Below are 13,528 nucleotides of genomic sequence, written 5' to 3' on the forward strand. Positions count from 1 at the left end.
TTCTTCCACTTCGAAAACTTGCAGAAGAACTCACTGGTCATCAATTTCTTATTTTATCGTCCATTTACAGGTACGATGGCAAATTGGACGTGGAGCATTACTACCTGAATTCGATGTGGTTCATTATGGTCACCTTCATGTCCATTGGATACGGCGACATTGTACCGAACACCTACTGTGGCCGCACACTTTCTATCACTACTGGTATTGTGGTAAGTTTAGCTGTCAGAAATTTTGACAGGACTATGTTAAAGAGACAGTATCACGGCGCATTAGCCGAGAATGTACAACAGTCTGAGAAAGAGTGCACATCACTGACAAATCCACAGTCTTTTCAAAACGACCTTGTGGTACATTTCCGTAAGTGATCGTTATCCAAATTGCAGTTCCCATTTGAGTTAGCGATGATCACACTGGGAGCGCAAGCGGTCAGACTGCACGCAGTATTCTATCAGCGTCCGCAAAGAACTGACCCAACTGTAGGTTGGGGTCGATTTAGGAAGAAATCGAGCTGATAGTGAGGATAGATCGTATTGTACGGAGGTCTGATTACAGAGATATGATAAAAATTAACCCACTTCTGAAATAGAGGTAAAAGAAGGGGAGAAGCATGAGAAAACAATCTACATTCTCAGATGACTGGTGCTCTTGTACCAGTTGTATTAATTAGAAACTTTGAGCTGAACTTAACTTCATTTTACTCCGAAACTGCGAATTTCTCTTATATAGACACTATTAAACTCTTCGCTAAATGTGTTCACAATGGTGAGAGCGATGGGTTTACCGGAACGCTTGCTTTCTCTCTACTTAAAAACATCACCCCACGAATCTGAGGTGGTATGGATTTCAGGTGGAGTATTCGTATACGGGATGGGAGACTACGGAGAGGGGGGTGATTCCATCCATTTCTTCCTAATTACCGTAAAAAACGGCCCGGAAGATACGGCTTCAGGCGTTTTGGCGCACTATTTTCTACAGGGAGTTCGACTGGAGCGCGCCAGCCTTGTGCGGCGCCCAACAGACTCTTCATCCTCTCCCCACCCTTCTCCAACAAAAAGAGCACCCAAATGAACACATTCGCTGCTGACTATACGTGGGAAGTAGTGAAATAATACGTTTCTGGGAGGAATATAAGACTTCATGCATTGGGTAAATGTTTCTAGGGTGCTGGTGTATCATCAGCGCTTATCGCCGTCATTTCGAGAAAGCTGGAACTTAGTCGGGCGGAGAAGCACGTGAACAACTTCATGGCAGATTCCAAGTTGACAAATCAGCGTAAAAACGCAGCCGCTTCGGTATTGCAAGAGACCTGGTGAGTTTAAAATTTTGGATTTGGGCAACTTTTTTGACACTATGAAGCCTAATTGAACTACACATTTCTTCCAGGTTCATTCACAAGTACAAAAAAGCTTTGCATAAAGGTGATGAATTGCGGTTGCGCCACCATCAACGACGTTTTCTGCATTCTATTAACGAATTCCGACGGATAAAATGGGATCAGCGCAAACTTCAAGAAAAAGGGAATTCTTTGCTGGACGTAGGAAAGGTATACAATTGCAGACTGGGACTCCGTAACCAGTAGTTTAGTATTAACGACAAATCTTTGCAGTTGCACTCGGACATGCATGAAACACTGTGGGAAATGCACCGGGCGCAGGACCACTTCATCTCACAGATAGATATGCTCACTCAAAAAATCGTCGAACTGCAACAAGCCCTCTCTCAACAGTCTTTGATAGGGCAGCAAGCCGCCGCCGCGGCATGCTATTCTCAGCGCCTTCCCTCCACGACGTCACCAACTGATCCTCCGCTGCAACCACTGCTCAACTCAAGCGCTAGCATACCTCGCATTTCGTTGGGAAACCACAGCTTTCATCACAACAATAATGGATCGCTCAGCAATGGATGCATGATATCTGATTCAAAGTTGTACGGTCAGTGTCAGGTGGGTTAGTCGCAGAAATGACCACACAATTCTCCATGACTAGAGGATGTCAAAAATATCGTCGTGTCAATAATATATACGTTAAATCTGTTCAACCGGGTGCAACGCGCACTGAGACGCGCTTTTGGCTGGGGCAAGAAATGGGGAGGAGAGTGTGCGTGCAAAGCGGAGAGGGAGCTTGTAGTGGAGGAACCCCCTCACTCGGTTCTGCACACTCTCTCGTTTTACACGTTTTGACAACATGACGACACAGCACATCCCCAAATGAAGGCTTACATTGAGCTTGCTCTACTGTACGCGGGGAACTCACCAGACCTTTTTTCTGTTCCTCTTCGTAGTTTTTCATTATTTTTACGTGTGGCAGTGCATGAAAAAAATACACAAGTCTAGTGACCTGCGTTTTCATTAGTTCTGTCGTTTATTTTACTCCTCGGATGCTTCAATCTTAAAGGCATCACCCCTCTTAATCTCTTAAAGTCATCACCACACGAATCTGCGGTGGTACGGATTTCAGGTGGAGGTGGTATATGGCATAACAGATTATGGAGAGGGGGGTGATCTCCGGAAGATGCGGCTTCGAGCGTTCCGGCGCGCTATTTTCTACAACGAGTTCGATAGGAGCGCGCCAGCCTTGTGCATCGCTGCGGGCCGTTTTTAACGGCAATTAGGAAGAAATGGACGGAATCACCCTTCTCACCATAATCTGCGAGCCCGTATACGAATACTCCACCTGAACTCCGTACCACCTCAGATTCGTGGGGTGATGCCTTTAATTTGTAGAGGTTTGGTTTCTGTTTGTTTGCTTCCTTTTTCCGTTTATTTTTCCAAACAATGCACACAATTGGATTCTTGACCCTCTTTTTGCGCAACTGTGTGTAGTTAGAATTCCTTAGAGTGAATTTCCGGTTTTTAACTTGATTCCGATTATAACAAACGTCAATCATACATAATTTCACACAAAGATGGGAAAGAAACTGAATCCCCACAAACCAAGATCTCAGAGGCACCCTAGGAACAAGACAAGCAATAAACAAATTCAGCAGGACTTTGAAAAAACCACGCAAGCCTATTCATGCATTATGATACGAAGGAAACAGAGAAAAGCATAATGATTAAAAAGAGAAGAGCGGGGAGTTTTCCACATACTGTAGAAAGAATTCCGTGCACTAGTTCACAAAGGACGTGCTACGCTGTTATGTTACAATACGTATGTATAAAGCCGACTGTACTTCTTTGCTTGCCATGGATTGCTTGAAATGAACTTTTTCAGGTTGATCAAAGGGCTCAGTGTCCAACGGGCGGCATCTATGCCACTGTTACCACACCGTTGATGAATTCGTTTGAAGGAATGTGAAGCAGACCACAGAAAGCTTCTCTGTTCACCATGAATACGGTCAACTAAAGCGGGTTACAGATCTGCTGGTCAAATACATTCCACTGGTTTGGATCGAACACAAGCTACGCCATTTGTGCGAATCAGCGAAGACGACATACCAACCGACAACAATTTCTGCAATTCAGTTCCAGTGCAATTTTGCAGTATTTTCACTCTATTTGACGTCATTGATCAAGTGCATTAGTTAGTAACGGGCGACCTTAACTTTCCGTTTTATACTGCTTTTTTCGCCGAATTCCAAGCAGTTCAATTGTTGTGCACAAGGCCCCTTTCATGGAGAAACATAGGGAAAGACTAAGAATTCTCCTTGAATTTCCATAATTCTCTCTTTCTCGTAATGGGCATCAATATCCAGTTAAGAAGTTGTTTGCAGTTTGCAAGCAACACCCAAGTACAATCGAGGTAAAACTTGTGGCAACATGACACTGCACGTGGTGGAAACATGCAGTGAGCTGTCTCAGCAGTACCTGGAGAAACTCCTCGGACTTCTTTTCACTCCTCTTTTTGCAGATTTTCATTATTCTTTCGTATAATAGTACAGAAATAGCACTACATAGTCTTGGTAAAGTCTTTTCTTTTATTTTTTCTTCTTCGTTGTCGTAATGCTAAATTTTTTCGCTAGATTAGAAGTTTCTGCTGCATCTCTTCGAAAGCTTTCAGCTTGCAGGGGTTGGATTTCTGCACCACGTCTTACGCAACCGTTAGCCTTATTTTAGAGAGGATTTTAGGATTTATTGTTTTAGGACTTTAGGACATTGCAATCCCGATTACAACAAAAACTAATCGTGCACAGTTCCACAAGAGATTACGGGAATTGAATATTTACAAACTAGGGTATCGTAGGAACAAAATAGCTGATAAAACTAATGAAAACGGGCTCTATCAGTACTGCATGAGCGCATTCATATACTATTGCAAAAAAGAGTAGAGGCCATAAAAAGTTCAAAAAGTGCCAGGAATTTCACGCCCACTTTGAGCTCAGTACATGTTTTCGCCGAGGAAGCGTTGCATCTTCGTGTTACAGCACACTTTACGCCGACTGTACGGGGTGTCAATTATAGCGAAAACATATTCAAATCGTCTGGGGCGAACATGTAACAATTTTGAGAAACCAGCGATGCAACAATATTCATCGGTCTATTGTAGAACAAAAACAACATTAAACTTCGAAAATGCCTCCGTTGACATTGATACAGGTTTTGAGGCACTTGGTGAAGGTATCGACTGTGTCACGCAAGTATGGCGCGGCGATCTCGTCCCATGCCCTCCGGAGGGCTTTCTTCAAAGAATCCACAGAGTGGAAAGTTTTTAAGCAGGCTTTTACTTCCAAAAGCGACCAGACAATGTAGTCCATCAGACTCAAGTCCGAAGAAAGCTGATGAAGTCGGGAAGGTTGCTATGCAGTTTAGTTCTGCACCATTCTTGCCTTGTGAGCAGGGGCTCCGTCCTGGTGGTGAGTTCAGGGGGTTTCCAAAATTAGCATTAGCACCAGGGTAGCACTCTGATGATTCATGTATATGTCCCGTGACATTCGGTGGACCGAGTCCGCCGGATTACTGCGAATTCTTCCGCGTATTTTCTGAGATTGCTCGTAGTGGTCACAGATGCAGGACTTCCTCATCCAGATCGATCATTTTCGGTTTCTAGGACCTTGTGGCGTCTAATGGATCTATGGACAACACTTTGGTGTACTGCACGACGCTGGCAAATCTCGCGTGCCAAAAAGCTTTGGCAATGAAGCTCAATGATTAAAGAGCGGTGGCAGGAGTGCCTGACCATACTAAAAATGACATATTTTCATGCTTTAATGAGATAATGATCTAATTAACACAATAAAAACAAGGCAAAGAAAAAACCAGAGGCCCCGAAAAGGAAGTCAAATTGCCCGCGCATATGCTTTCGCTATAATTATGGTTAATTATTACAATTATTATTATTAATTATGATCAATCAAGCTGTCCCATCCAGAAAAAGTCCGATCAAAACTAGTCATAAATCTCTGTGTATCTTCCCAATTGAAAAGGTAAGTATAGGAAGCTTATCATACTGCTCATAATGCTACTGTGTAATATTTAACCATTCACTGTCCTTTCAAGTTGCAGCATTCTCAAAATATCACCTTACAACTTGTCAATTATCTTTATGGACTATGTAGTATTTACAACTGAGTCCCAGAGTATTACGATAGTGCCGTGGAAAAAAGGGCAAACGGCGGAACAAATCTAACCTTTCACATGTAGTACCAATTCACTGGTCATTTTTGTACATACATATCACCACAACATCTCAGTGTAACACGATGTGATTCTCGTAACACTACTCTGCACAAATACGAAGTCTCGACCAAATGCACGGCAACACACGTGTTTTGCTTTTTTTGTTGAACTCACAATGTGATGACTTTTGGTTGTTTGCATTACAGAACATTTTCTAGTTCCAATTATTATGTTTTATATAGACACGTATGAATAAACTTTATAAATATCTCAACGTAGCAACAACGACTGTGTGGAAAACATGAAGCAATAAAGAGTAATTTCGTAACCCTATTTGGTCAGGAATACGACGAAACCATATAAAACTGCCTCTACTTAGAACTGCGAAAGCATTTACAACAATATTGCAGTGAAAATCTGATACTTACATAAAGCAACAACTCATAAGCATCTCGATTAGAAAAGTATCTCTGTAGTTCCTATCCTAAGAGATGGTCGAAGAAAACAACGAACAGTCTAAACAGCCTGAACCAACGCATTTCAGCAATGACACTTATGAATAGCATAGATTGCAGGCGTTAACAGAAGAAAAATTGAGTCAGAAAAAAAGAAAAAAAAACAAAAGCATTCTATTCCTTGAGGTATTAGAGAAAGGTCCGGAATAAGTGAAGAAATGAACATTCTTACAACGAAGATAACAAATAGCGACCAATTGTAAGTTACAGTTATCTCCTGAGATAAAGAGAAACCGGTTACAGGTAAAGAGGCTCCGGTAGATTCTCGAATATGCCTCCGAACATGCCTTGCTCGAGTGATCACCGATAGAAATGTATCCTGTAGAAGTTGACCGTCGCTGATACCAATCAGATCCACCTATTGGAATTTTCTGATGGAAGTTTTGAAGAGAAATATTGTGATGTAAGGTGATCCAAATTTCTAACATCGTATCAGAAGCAAAAGAAAAGTGAAGTATGAGTGCAAGATCCAGTGCATCTAATAATTTCAAATTAGGAAATGAAAACTCTTGTTGAAAACGGAACATTCCAGTTTTCTAAAGTAACGGGTGTGAATATTATCTATATCTTGTAAATCCCAATCTTTTTGTAGTAATCTCCTCCATTGAAACTAACGAATAGTATCGGTACTTGTGAAATAGGTGTATAAATGGAAACGGAAGAAAGCGATAAAAAGGTGATCGTATGGATAGAAAATAGGTGCTTAATAAAGGGACCTCCTGTACCTCTGACCTCTCAGAAGAAAATCCATTTAGCAAGATTTCTAGAATACCTGAGGGTAATTTCCACTAGAAAAATTGTTCCTCTCTCCTAATAGACCATCACACAAAATGTAGTGTATTATCGAGTACACTGTTTCTAATTAATTCAGTAACTTCGACAACTCTCACTATCACTTCTTCCTTGTAACTGTGCAGTTCTCTATACCTCTATAGCAAGAACAGCGTCTAAGACGATTATTTGCGTCTTCATGAACGACTAAAGCATGGCTTTATCGAGGTGCGTTTGCTTCTCCCCGGGTGCGTAATGTCTTGGAGACATTGGAAAAGTTCACGGGAGCCCTATCTTTCTCCAGAAAAACCGAAAAATGGATCAGAACAGTGAGTTCTTACAAATGATCTTGCAACAAAGAACGGCAAACTTTGAAACTAAGCACTACAAATGAAGAACTCAAATTACACTAGCGATATTGATATGAATAGACAAAACACAACATTTATACTTAGCAATTTAAGTTCTCATTGTAAAACTGCGCAGAATCTATTTTATTCATCACACAAACCGGGAGGTGAGATTTTTCACCAAAGAACAGGAAAATCGATACCTTCGCAGAAATCCCTTACTTTTTATGGAGGACTACGATATATATATATATTTATTTATTTATTTATTTACAACACTCATACACAGTGCAGTTATAGTAGAGTTAAACTGAAATGAAGCACCGTGCAGTTGCGTAAGCGGTTCCTCGAAGTGGTGCGGTGGAGTGTAGCAGTTAGGATCGACTGAGGACCCTTTCTACCACCGTTCACAGCTGTAGTTCGCCGTGGTCCCACCTCGATTCCAACCGCTATCTCCACCGCACAACTTTGAGCGTAACCGCTCTCGCAGCTTGTCGTGCTTCTTGTGTTGACCCGACTATACATAAACAAATCAAGAAGCACTACAACAACCGTTAAATGAGTTGTAACATGACGATGCGACGCGTATTCGGTGAAAGGGTGCACTGAGCTCTCTCTCTACAGTATGCAGAAACCTCCCCACACCTCTTTCCTTTCCTTCTTCTTTCTTCTTTTTTATAGACTTTCATTATTTGTTTTCGTGTATTAAAGGATGGATAGGATAACGCAGTCTTGGCGAAGTATTTTACATTAATTTTGTCGTTTGTCTTGCTTCAAGGATGTCTCTAAGATCTAGTGTGTAGGGATTTGATACTTATCTCACTTCTTGAAAGCGCTCAATTTCTATGTTTCACAGTCGTAGCACAAAGAGAACTCTTTTTCGCTCGTTCAGAGGTTTCTAGTGATTCTAAGACGTCTTTTCAAATACTTCAGCTTCGGCTGTAAGAATTGAATTTCTGTTCATCTTTTTGCGAATTTTGTGTAACTGTGCATTGTAAGTCTTCTCCTAGAGCGGATTTTGAGGCTCCACAAAGGTTACGATTACAACATACTGCAAGTACAAATAAGTTTGGAGAGTATTTTTGTAACATTGAAGCTTTGTTCCCGGAAGCTGGTATAATGTATTTTCTTCGTAGTATTGTCTATCGTTACCTACTATTTTGCTTCATCTTCCAGGCGGCATACAGCTGAAGTATTTGAGAAGACGTCTTAGAATCACTAGAAACCTCTGAACGAGCGAAAAAGAGTTCTCTTTGTCCTCGTTGAAAAAATTCAACGACTTTTGAGGCGACCCAAGAATCGACCATATTTTTGGGTTCTTCGAGAGTAGTGGAGTGCTGCTCGGCCAGGCCTTGAGTCATCGACCAGAACAAGTTGTAGTGAGAAGGAGCAACGTCTGATGAATAAAGCGGGTGGGATAGGGCATCCCATTGAAGCACCTCCAAAGTCTCTTCGACGATTTTTTTTTGCAACATATTGTCGAGTGCTGTCGTGCTGTATGATGACTGTTATCGTCATGTCTTTTGGCATACTGGGGGTGTTTGAGCTTTAATGATCGGCTCCGTTGCACTAACTGTTGTTAATTGTTGTTGATATCGTTCGCCAGTGATGGTTTCGTTAGGTTGGAGTACTTCATCGCAGATCACTCGAAGCTGATCCTGCCAGATCCACAGCATTAGCTCTTTGCCATGAATATTCGGTATGGCCGTTGAAGTTGATGCAAGGCTGGGCTGACCCCCCGCGATGTTCTACGCTTTGAATTGTCGGTGTGGATCCACTTTTGGTCCCCTGTCATGATTCAATGCAAAAAAAAACCTTTCCAATTTTGTCTTCGGAGCAGTTGTTCGCATATGATAAAAACGGAACCCAACTTTCTTGTTTTGCATCATACCCATGGCTTTGAGAAGGCTTGAAAGGCGCTTTTTGAGTCTCTTCCAATGTTTCAGCGAGTTTCTCTTGTGTTTGACATGAATCTTGGTCTAATAACCCCACCGTCTTTACACCTTAGAAGCCTCCTTTCGCGTTTTTTGCCGCTGGTGTCCGAATCGTCACTTCAAAAACACTGTAATCACTATTCCCTTCTTTTTATTGATTCTATTTCATTTTTTTTTTAAATTGATGGAACATATTCCCCATATTTTTCACACAACATGTTGATTCGATGTCCGTCAGCTGCATTTTCTTAAAATTAAAACAAAAAAGCGGCGCTTCCAGCAAAGTGTGTTTTGTTGACACAAAGTTTGATATATTCAGAGTACAAACAAAGTAGATTGTTTACACTTCAGAAAAATGACATATACTGATTTTAAGAGAGAAACATAAATTACCTTCACGTAAATGTGGTTACAATATAGGTCCGATGCAATTCAGTGCTAGTTACGCCATCTTTTGCAAATCTTCAAAACTTATTTGTACCCCCAATAAGTTAAAGGCATCACCTCACGAATCTGGCATGGTATGGATTTTCGTTGAAGTATACCTATATCGGGTCGTAGATTATGTATACAGGGGTGGTTCCGCTCATTTTCCCCTGTATCCCTGTAAACAGGCGACTCCGGAACGCTGTTTGTTACGAAGTCCTCTATTGCAACGCCCCACTTTTGTACCCCCACCCTGCGATTCGTCGAGAATCCATCCGGACGCCCCGTTGGGCAAATCACTTGATTCGACAAATTGCAGCCGGGGGCGAGGCGCAAGAGTGGCGCGTTGCAATAGAAGACAAACAGCGATCCGGAGCCGTCTGTTTACAGGGATACAGGGAAAATGAGTGGAACCATCCCTGTATGCATGATCTACAACCCGATATAGGTATGCTCTAACGAAAATCCATACCAGGCCAGATTTGTGGAGTAATGCCTTTAATCAATCACAAAAAATATGACAGAAATTGAATCCTCACAAACCAAGACCACAGAGGTGTTATAGCAGTGAAAAAAATTAATTTAAAAGGCTTTTTAAGGATCTTCTCCTATTCATGGATAATTGCACATGAAAAATATATGAGGAACCATAAACCGGAAAAAAGTGATCCGGGGAGTTAATCGCTTACTGTATTGAAGGTTCACTGCATGCCTTCCTCGAGGATGCGTTGTTTCAATGCATTACAATTCATATTTGCGCAGCGCATTGACTACTACGATCAAGAAAGTCGTGAATTGAAGTGAATTTCAACTCTACTAATGACCATACCTCAGTCATGATTCACTGGGATTTTGATGTTTTTCGTCATTTCGTCGAAGGCAAGTTTGTCGATATAAGCGTTCCGGTCGAGAGAGATTAGCAGTGGTTTGTTGTGGACGAATGCTGTGGCCAACGGAATCCAAACCTTGAATAAATCAGTCCACGAAAAAAGGAAAAATGACAATGACAATGTTCCTAAACTAGGGAACTCGGTGAATATCTGAGCAAGTTCTCAGTACTCCTCAACTAAACAAAACTGTATCTTTGCGTCTTAAGAGATTGTTACATGCATAAATCCAACAGTGGTTAGCTGCGAGAAGTTGAGTGTTTCTGAAACTGTTCACTTAGGAATGACCTTGAAGCCTTGAGCTATGAACAATGTGTCTTCTCTGAGTAATGTGAGTATCCGAGAGGGATAGATTCGCATTTGCATTCGCACCAAACGTAGCGTGTGGCTCGGTGTTGATGCGAAATTCAGAGGAAAGTGTTTTTAGAACGTGCAACACATAAAACACACCTTGGCCATCTCCGGTGCGACCTGTGCGTCCACAACTTCACTTGCTTTGAACTGCCGCGCCATTTTTTTCAGGAAAAAGTTATAGTGCACAGAGGTGAAAGTCTGCAATTTGTATACATTTATCACATAGCGTATAGATAGCAAATTACCCATTTAAAGGCAGCATACTACGAATCTGAGGTGGTGCGGATTTCAGGTGGAGTATTCGTATACAGGGTCGCAGATTATGAAGAAGGGGGCGGTTTCGCTCATCTCTCCCTGCATCACTGCAAACACCCGCCTCCAGAATGGTGTTTTATAGGAAGCCATCTATTGCAACGCTCCACCCCTTGCGCCGCCTCCGTCCTGCGATTCGTCGAAAATCAATTCGGACTGCCCCGATAGGTAGTAACGGACGCAAGGATGGCGAGCTGCAATAGAAAGCATCGTACAAAACAGTATTCAGAGGCCGGCTGTTTGCAGTGATTCAGGGAGAGATGAGCGGAACCACCTCGGTCTCCATAATCTACGACCTTGTATACGGATACTCCACCTGAAATCCATACCACCCCCGATTCGTGGTATGCTGCCTTTAAGTAATTCACGCATTCTTCTAAATGTTTTACGAACAGAATAGAATACTAGCAAACTTAAACAACTTTTCCAATAAACTCAGGTGTTAAAGGATGAAATGTCCAGTCACATTAACAATTCGCTGCTCAGCCTGTAGTGTAGATGAACCATAACTACTAATCCCCTTCTCCACAACAAACACTTATCCTATGCTTGCATATCGAGTTTTGAGAGCTTAGAGTTATGCATATATGCCGTTGATCAGGCACATTAGAAGAAGATACGAACTTCGAAGAATTTGCAATTCGCATACTCGAGAGTGAAGGAATTAATTCGAGAAAAGTTGAGCGACAACTTACTTTGGTATCGTGGTTGTAGTAGATGTTAACAGGAAAACGTTTCACTAAGAAGTGGAGTAACAATGGAGTGAATGACAGCGCCACGAGGAATGTGTTGGCGACTGAATAACTCACGCTTAATGAAACAATATCAAAAAAGAAAATAACATTGAATATTCACAGACGACTGCAATTTAATTTGCTTGAAATTCACGTAAAATCCTTCAAAAGTTTCACCAGATTGCAAATTTAAATCACGAATCTCAGTAATATCTTTCTTCAAATATTTTGAACTAAATTGATGAATACAAACTACAAGACAGTAGTCAGTAGACACCAACTATCACTTGCGAAAAGTAGTAGCAGAAATCAGATTTCTTAACCTCGTTGAACAAATGCATTTGCAATTTCATTGCTTTTGCAGTTTAAAAGCCATTTCACATCAAGAAACCAGGGACTGCTTAGGTCTGCAGCATGAGTATCTTTGTATGTAGCCACTATGCAAGAATTACGGAACTATGCTGCAATTTTAACTGTCTACACCACGCAATATCCGAGATAATGTGACTCAATAGATTTGTATGTCAACGTAGTATGCATATAAAACAACCAGTAACTTCTTAAAGCGAATGCTTCTGAGAAACAGCACCCTATACTCCTTCAAAAATGCAGAAGCAAGCAGAAAGCAGTACTCCCTTAATAAATAAGCCTACTTATTGTGAACATCATCATTGTAGGTCTTTCAGCAGCTGCCTCCCATAAATATGACGAAAGCACAGGAACCATTATCACACCCGCAACCGACGAGGACAATGAGAGGACCTAAAATCTGCGGCACAATAAGGCTTACAGCAATACTTAGAAAAAGAAGAGAAAATCTTCTACTGCAATAAAGAGGTACACAACTTTGTGATAAAAACAGCGGTAGCTACAGTATCGTGTGGACTTTTTGGAGAACCAGGAGGCATTGTTTCCTTGCAGAAGAGAATGGAGTGACCAATCTCATCGCGTGTCAAACTCGACAAAGGGACAAGCTGTGTGAAGGAGTGGGGTATGCCTGAAGACAAATTTGGAACTTCCAAGTAAATAGTTCTATCCTTCAGAAAATTATGTTCAGACTCCAGAAGAATATACGAGTATCGTACCGACCAACATACTCGGGATTACAATAAAGTACAGCTGAAGAAAAGCTTGAGCACTTACACATCATACTGAGTTCCCATCCCCAGGAATTCTCGGATCTGCAGTCATATGCTTTTTTCTGTTTGGCTTCGGGGATTTAAAAACAGCATAGGGAGCGTGATCACGATCGATTCCCCATTCTCATCCAGAAAAATGACATGACAGACGGACCCATCGTATTCATGACCTACACCTCTTATCCTGTCTATTTTTGTAAAAATCAGAACACCCTCAATTTCGCGATATTTTGCCTCTGAGCAAAGACTCCTCCTTTAGGGAAATTTCTCACGAGTAAAACCACATAGCAGAAATTTGCTCAATGATGTCTCATTTTTTGTTGTCAGTTTTAGAGAAAAACAAGAAGTTCGTTGTAAACTATTTTCAAGGAGTGTTGTTCACAAACTTACCTGTACTGTGTTGTCGACAACGGGCCAAGACCTTCCCCGGAAATCGGAATAGTAGTAGTCTCTGAGCCAGCATTACAAATTACTCTGTAACGAGTAATCCGACCCCATTTCTTGATCAATAATATCCCACATAACCAACATTAAAATATTTCACAAACA

The 13,528-nt window shown here is 41.5% G+C and overlaps 3 protein-coding genes across 5 annotated transcripts in view; 1 reads left to right on the forward strand and 2 right to left on the reverse strand.

Annotated features, from left to right (window-relative positions):
• The window catches only part of RB195_014148 (uncharacterized protein), a gene marked incomplete at both ends in the record, with an annotated part of 68,123 nt that extends 64,824 nt beyond the window's left edge, over positions 1-3,299 (forward strand). For both annotated transcript variants that reach the window (XM_064204288.1, XM_064204290.1), the window contains 5 exons: positions 71-212; positions 1,164-1,312; positions 1,387-1,546; positions 1,610-1,945; positions 3,216-3,299. In XM_064204288.1, coding sequence (XP_064060169.1) covers positions 71-212; positions 1,164-1,312; positions 1,387-1,546; positions 1,610-1,945; positions 3,216-3,299 — 871 coding nt within the window. The remainder of the gene's footprint in view (positions 1-70; positions 213-1,163; positions 1,313-1,386; positions 1,547-1,609; positions 1,946-3,215) is intronic.
• Positions 3,300-10,383: 7,084 nt separating this feature from the next.
• RB195_014151 (uncharacterized protein) lies at positions 10,384-12,748 on the reverse strand (the record flags this gene model as incomplete). Of its 2 annotated transcripts, XM_013443158.2 has the most annotated exons (5): positions 10,384-10,518; positions 10,891-10,992; positions 11,802-11,902; positions 12,494-12,602; positions 12,713-12,748. In XM_013443158.2, 5 exons carry the CDS (start codon positions 12,746-12,748, stop codon positions 10,384-10,386), a joined length of 483 nt encoding a protein of 160 aa, XP_013298612.2. The 2 variants fall into 2 exon arrangements, with proteins under 2 accessions (XP_013298612.2, XP_064060174.1); XM_064204293.1 differs by lacking the exon at positions 12,713-12,748 and having other exon boundaries at positions 12,494-12,512.
• RB195_014152 (uncharacterized protein) lies at positions 12,569-13,442 on the reverse strand (the record flags this gene model as incomplete). The annotated part of the gene is made up of 3 exons (XM_064204294.1): positions 12,569-12,602; positions 12,687-12,837; positions 13,370-13,442. The coding sequence occupies 3 exons, from the start codon at positions 13,440-13,442 to the stop codon at positions 12,569-12,571; spliced, it is 258 nt and encodes an 85-aa protein (XP_064060175.1).
• Positions 13,443-13,528: the final 86 nt, after the last annotated feature.

This window comes from Necator americanus, chromosome V (assembly GCF_031761385.1).
Source record: "Necator americanus strain Aroian chromosome V, whole genome shotgun sequence".
Classification (NCBI taxonomy): Eukaryota; Metazoa; Nematoda; class Chromadorea; order Rhabditida; family Ancylostomatidae; genus Necator; species Necator americanus.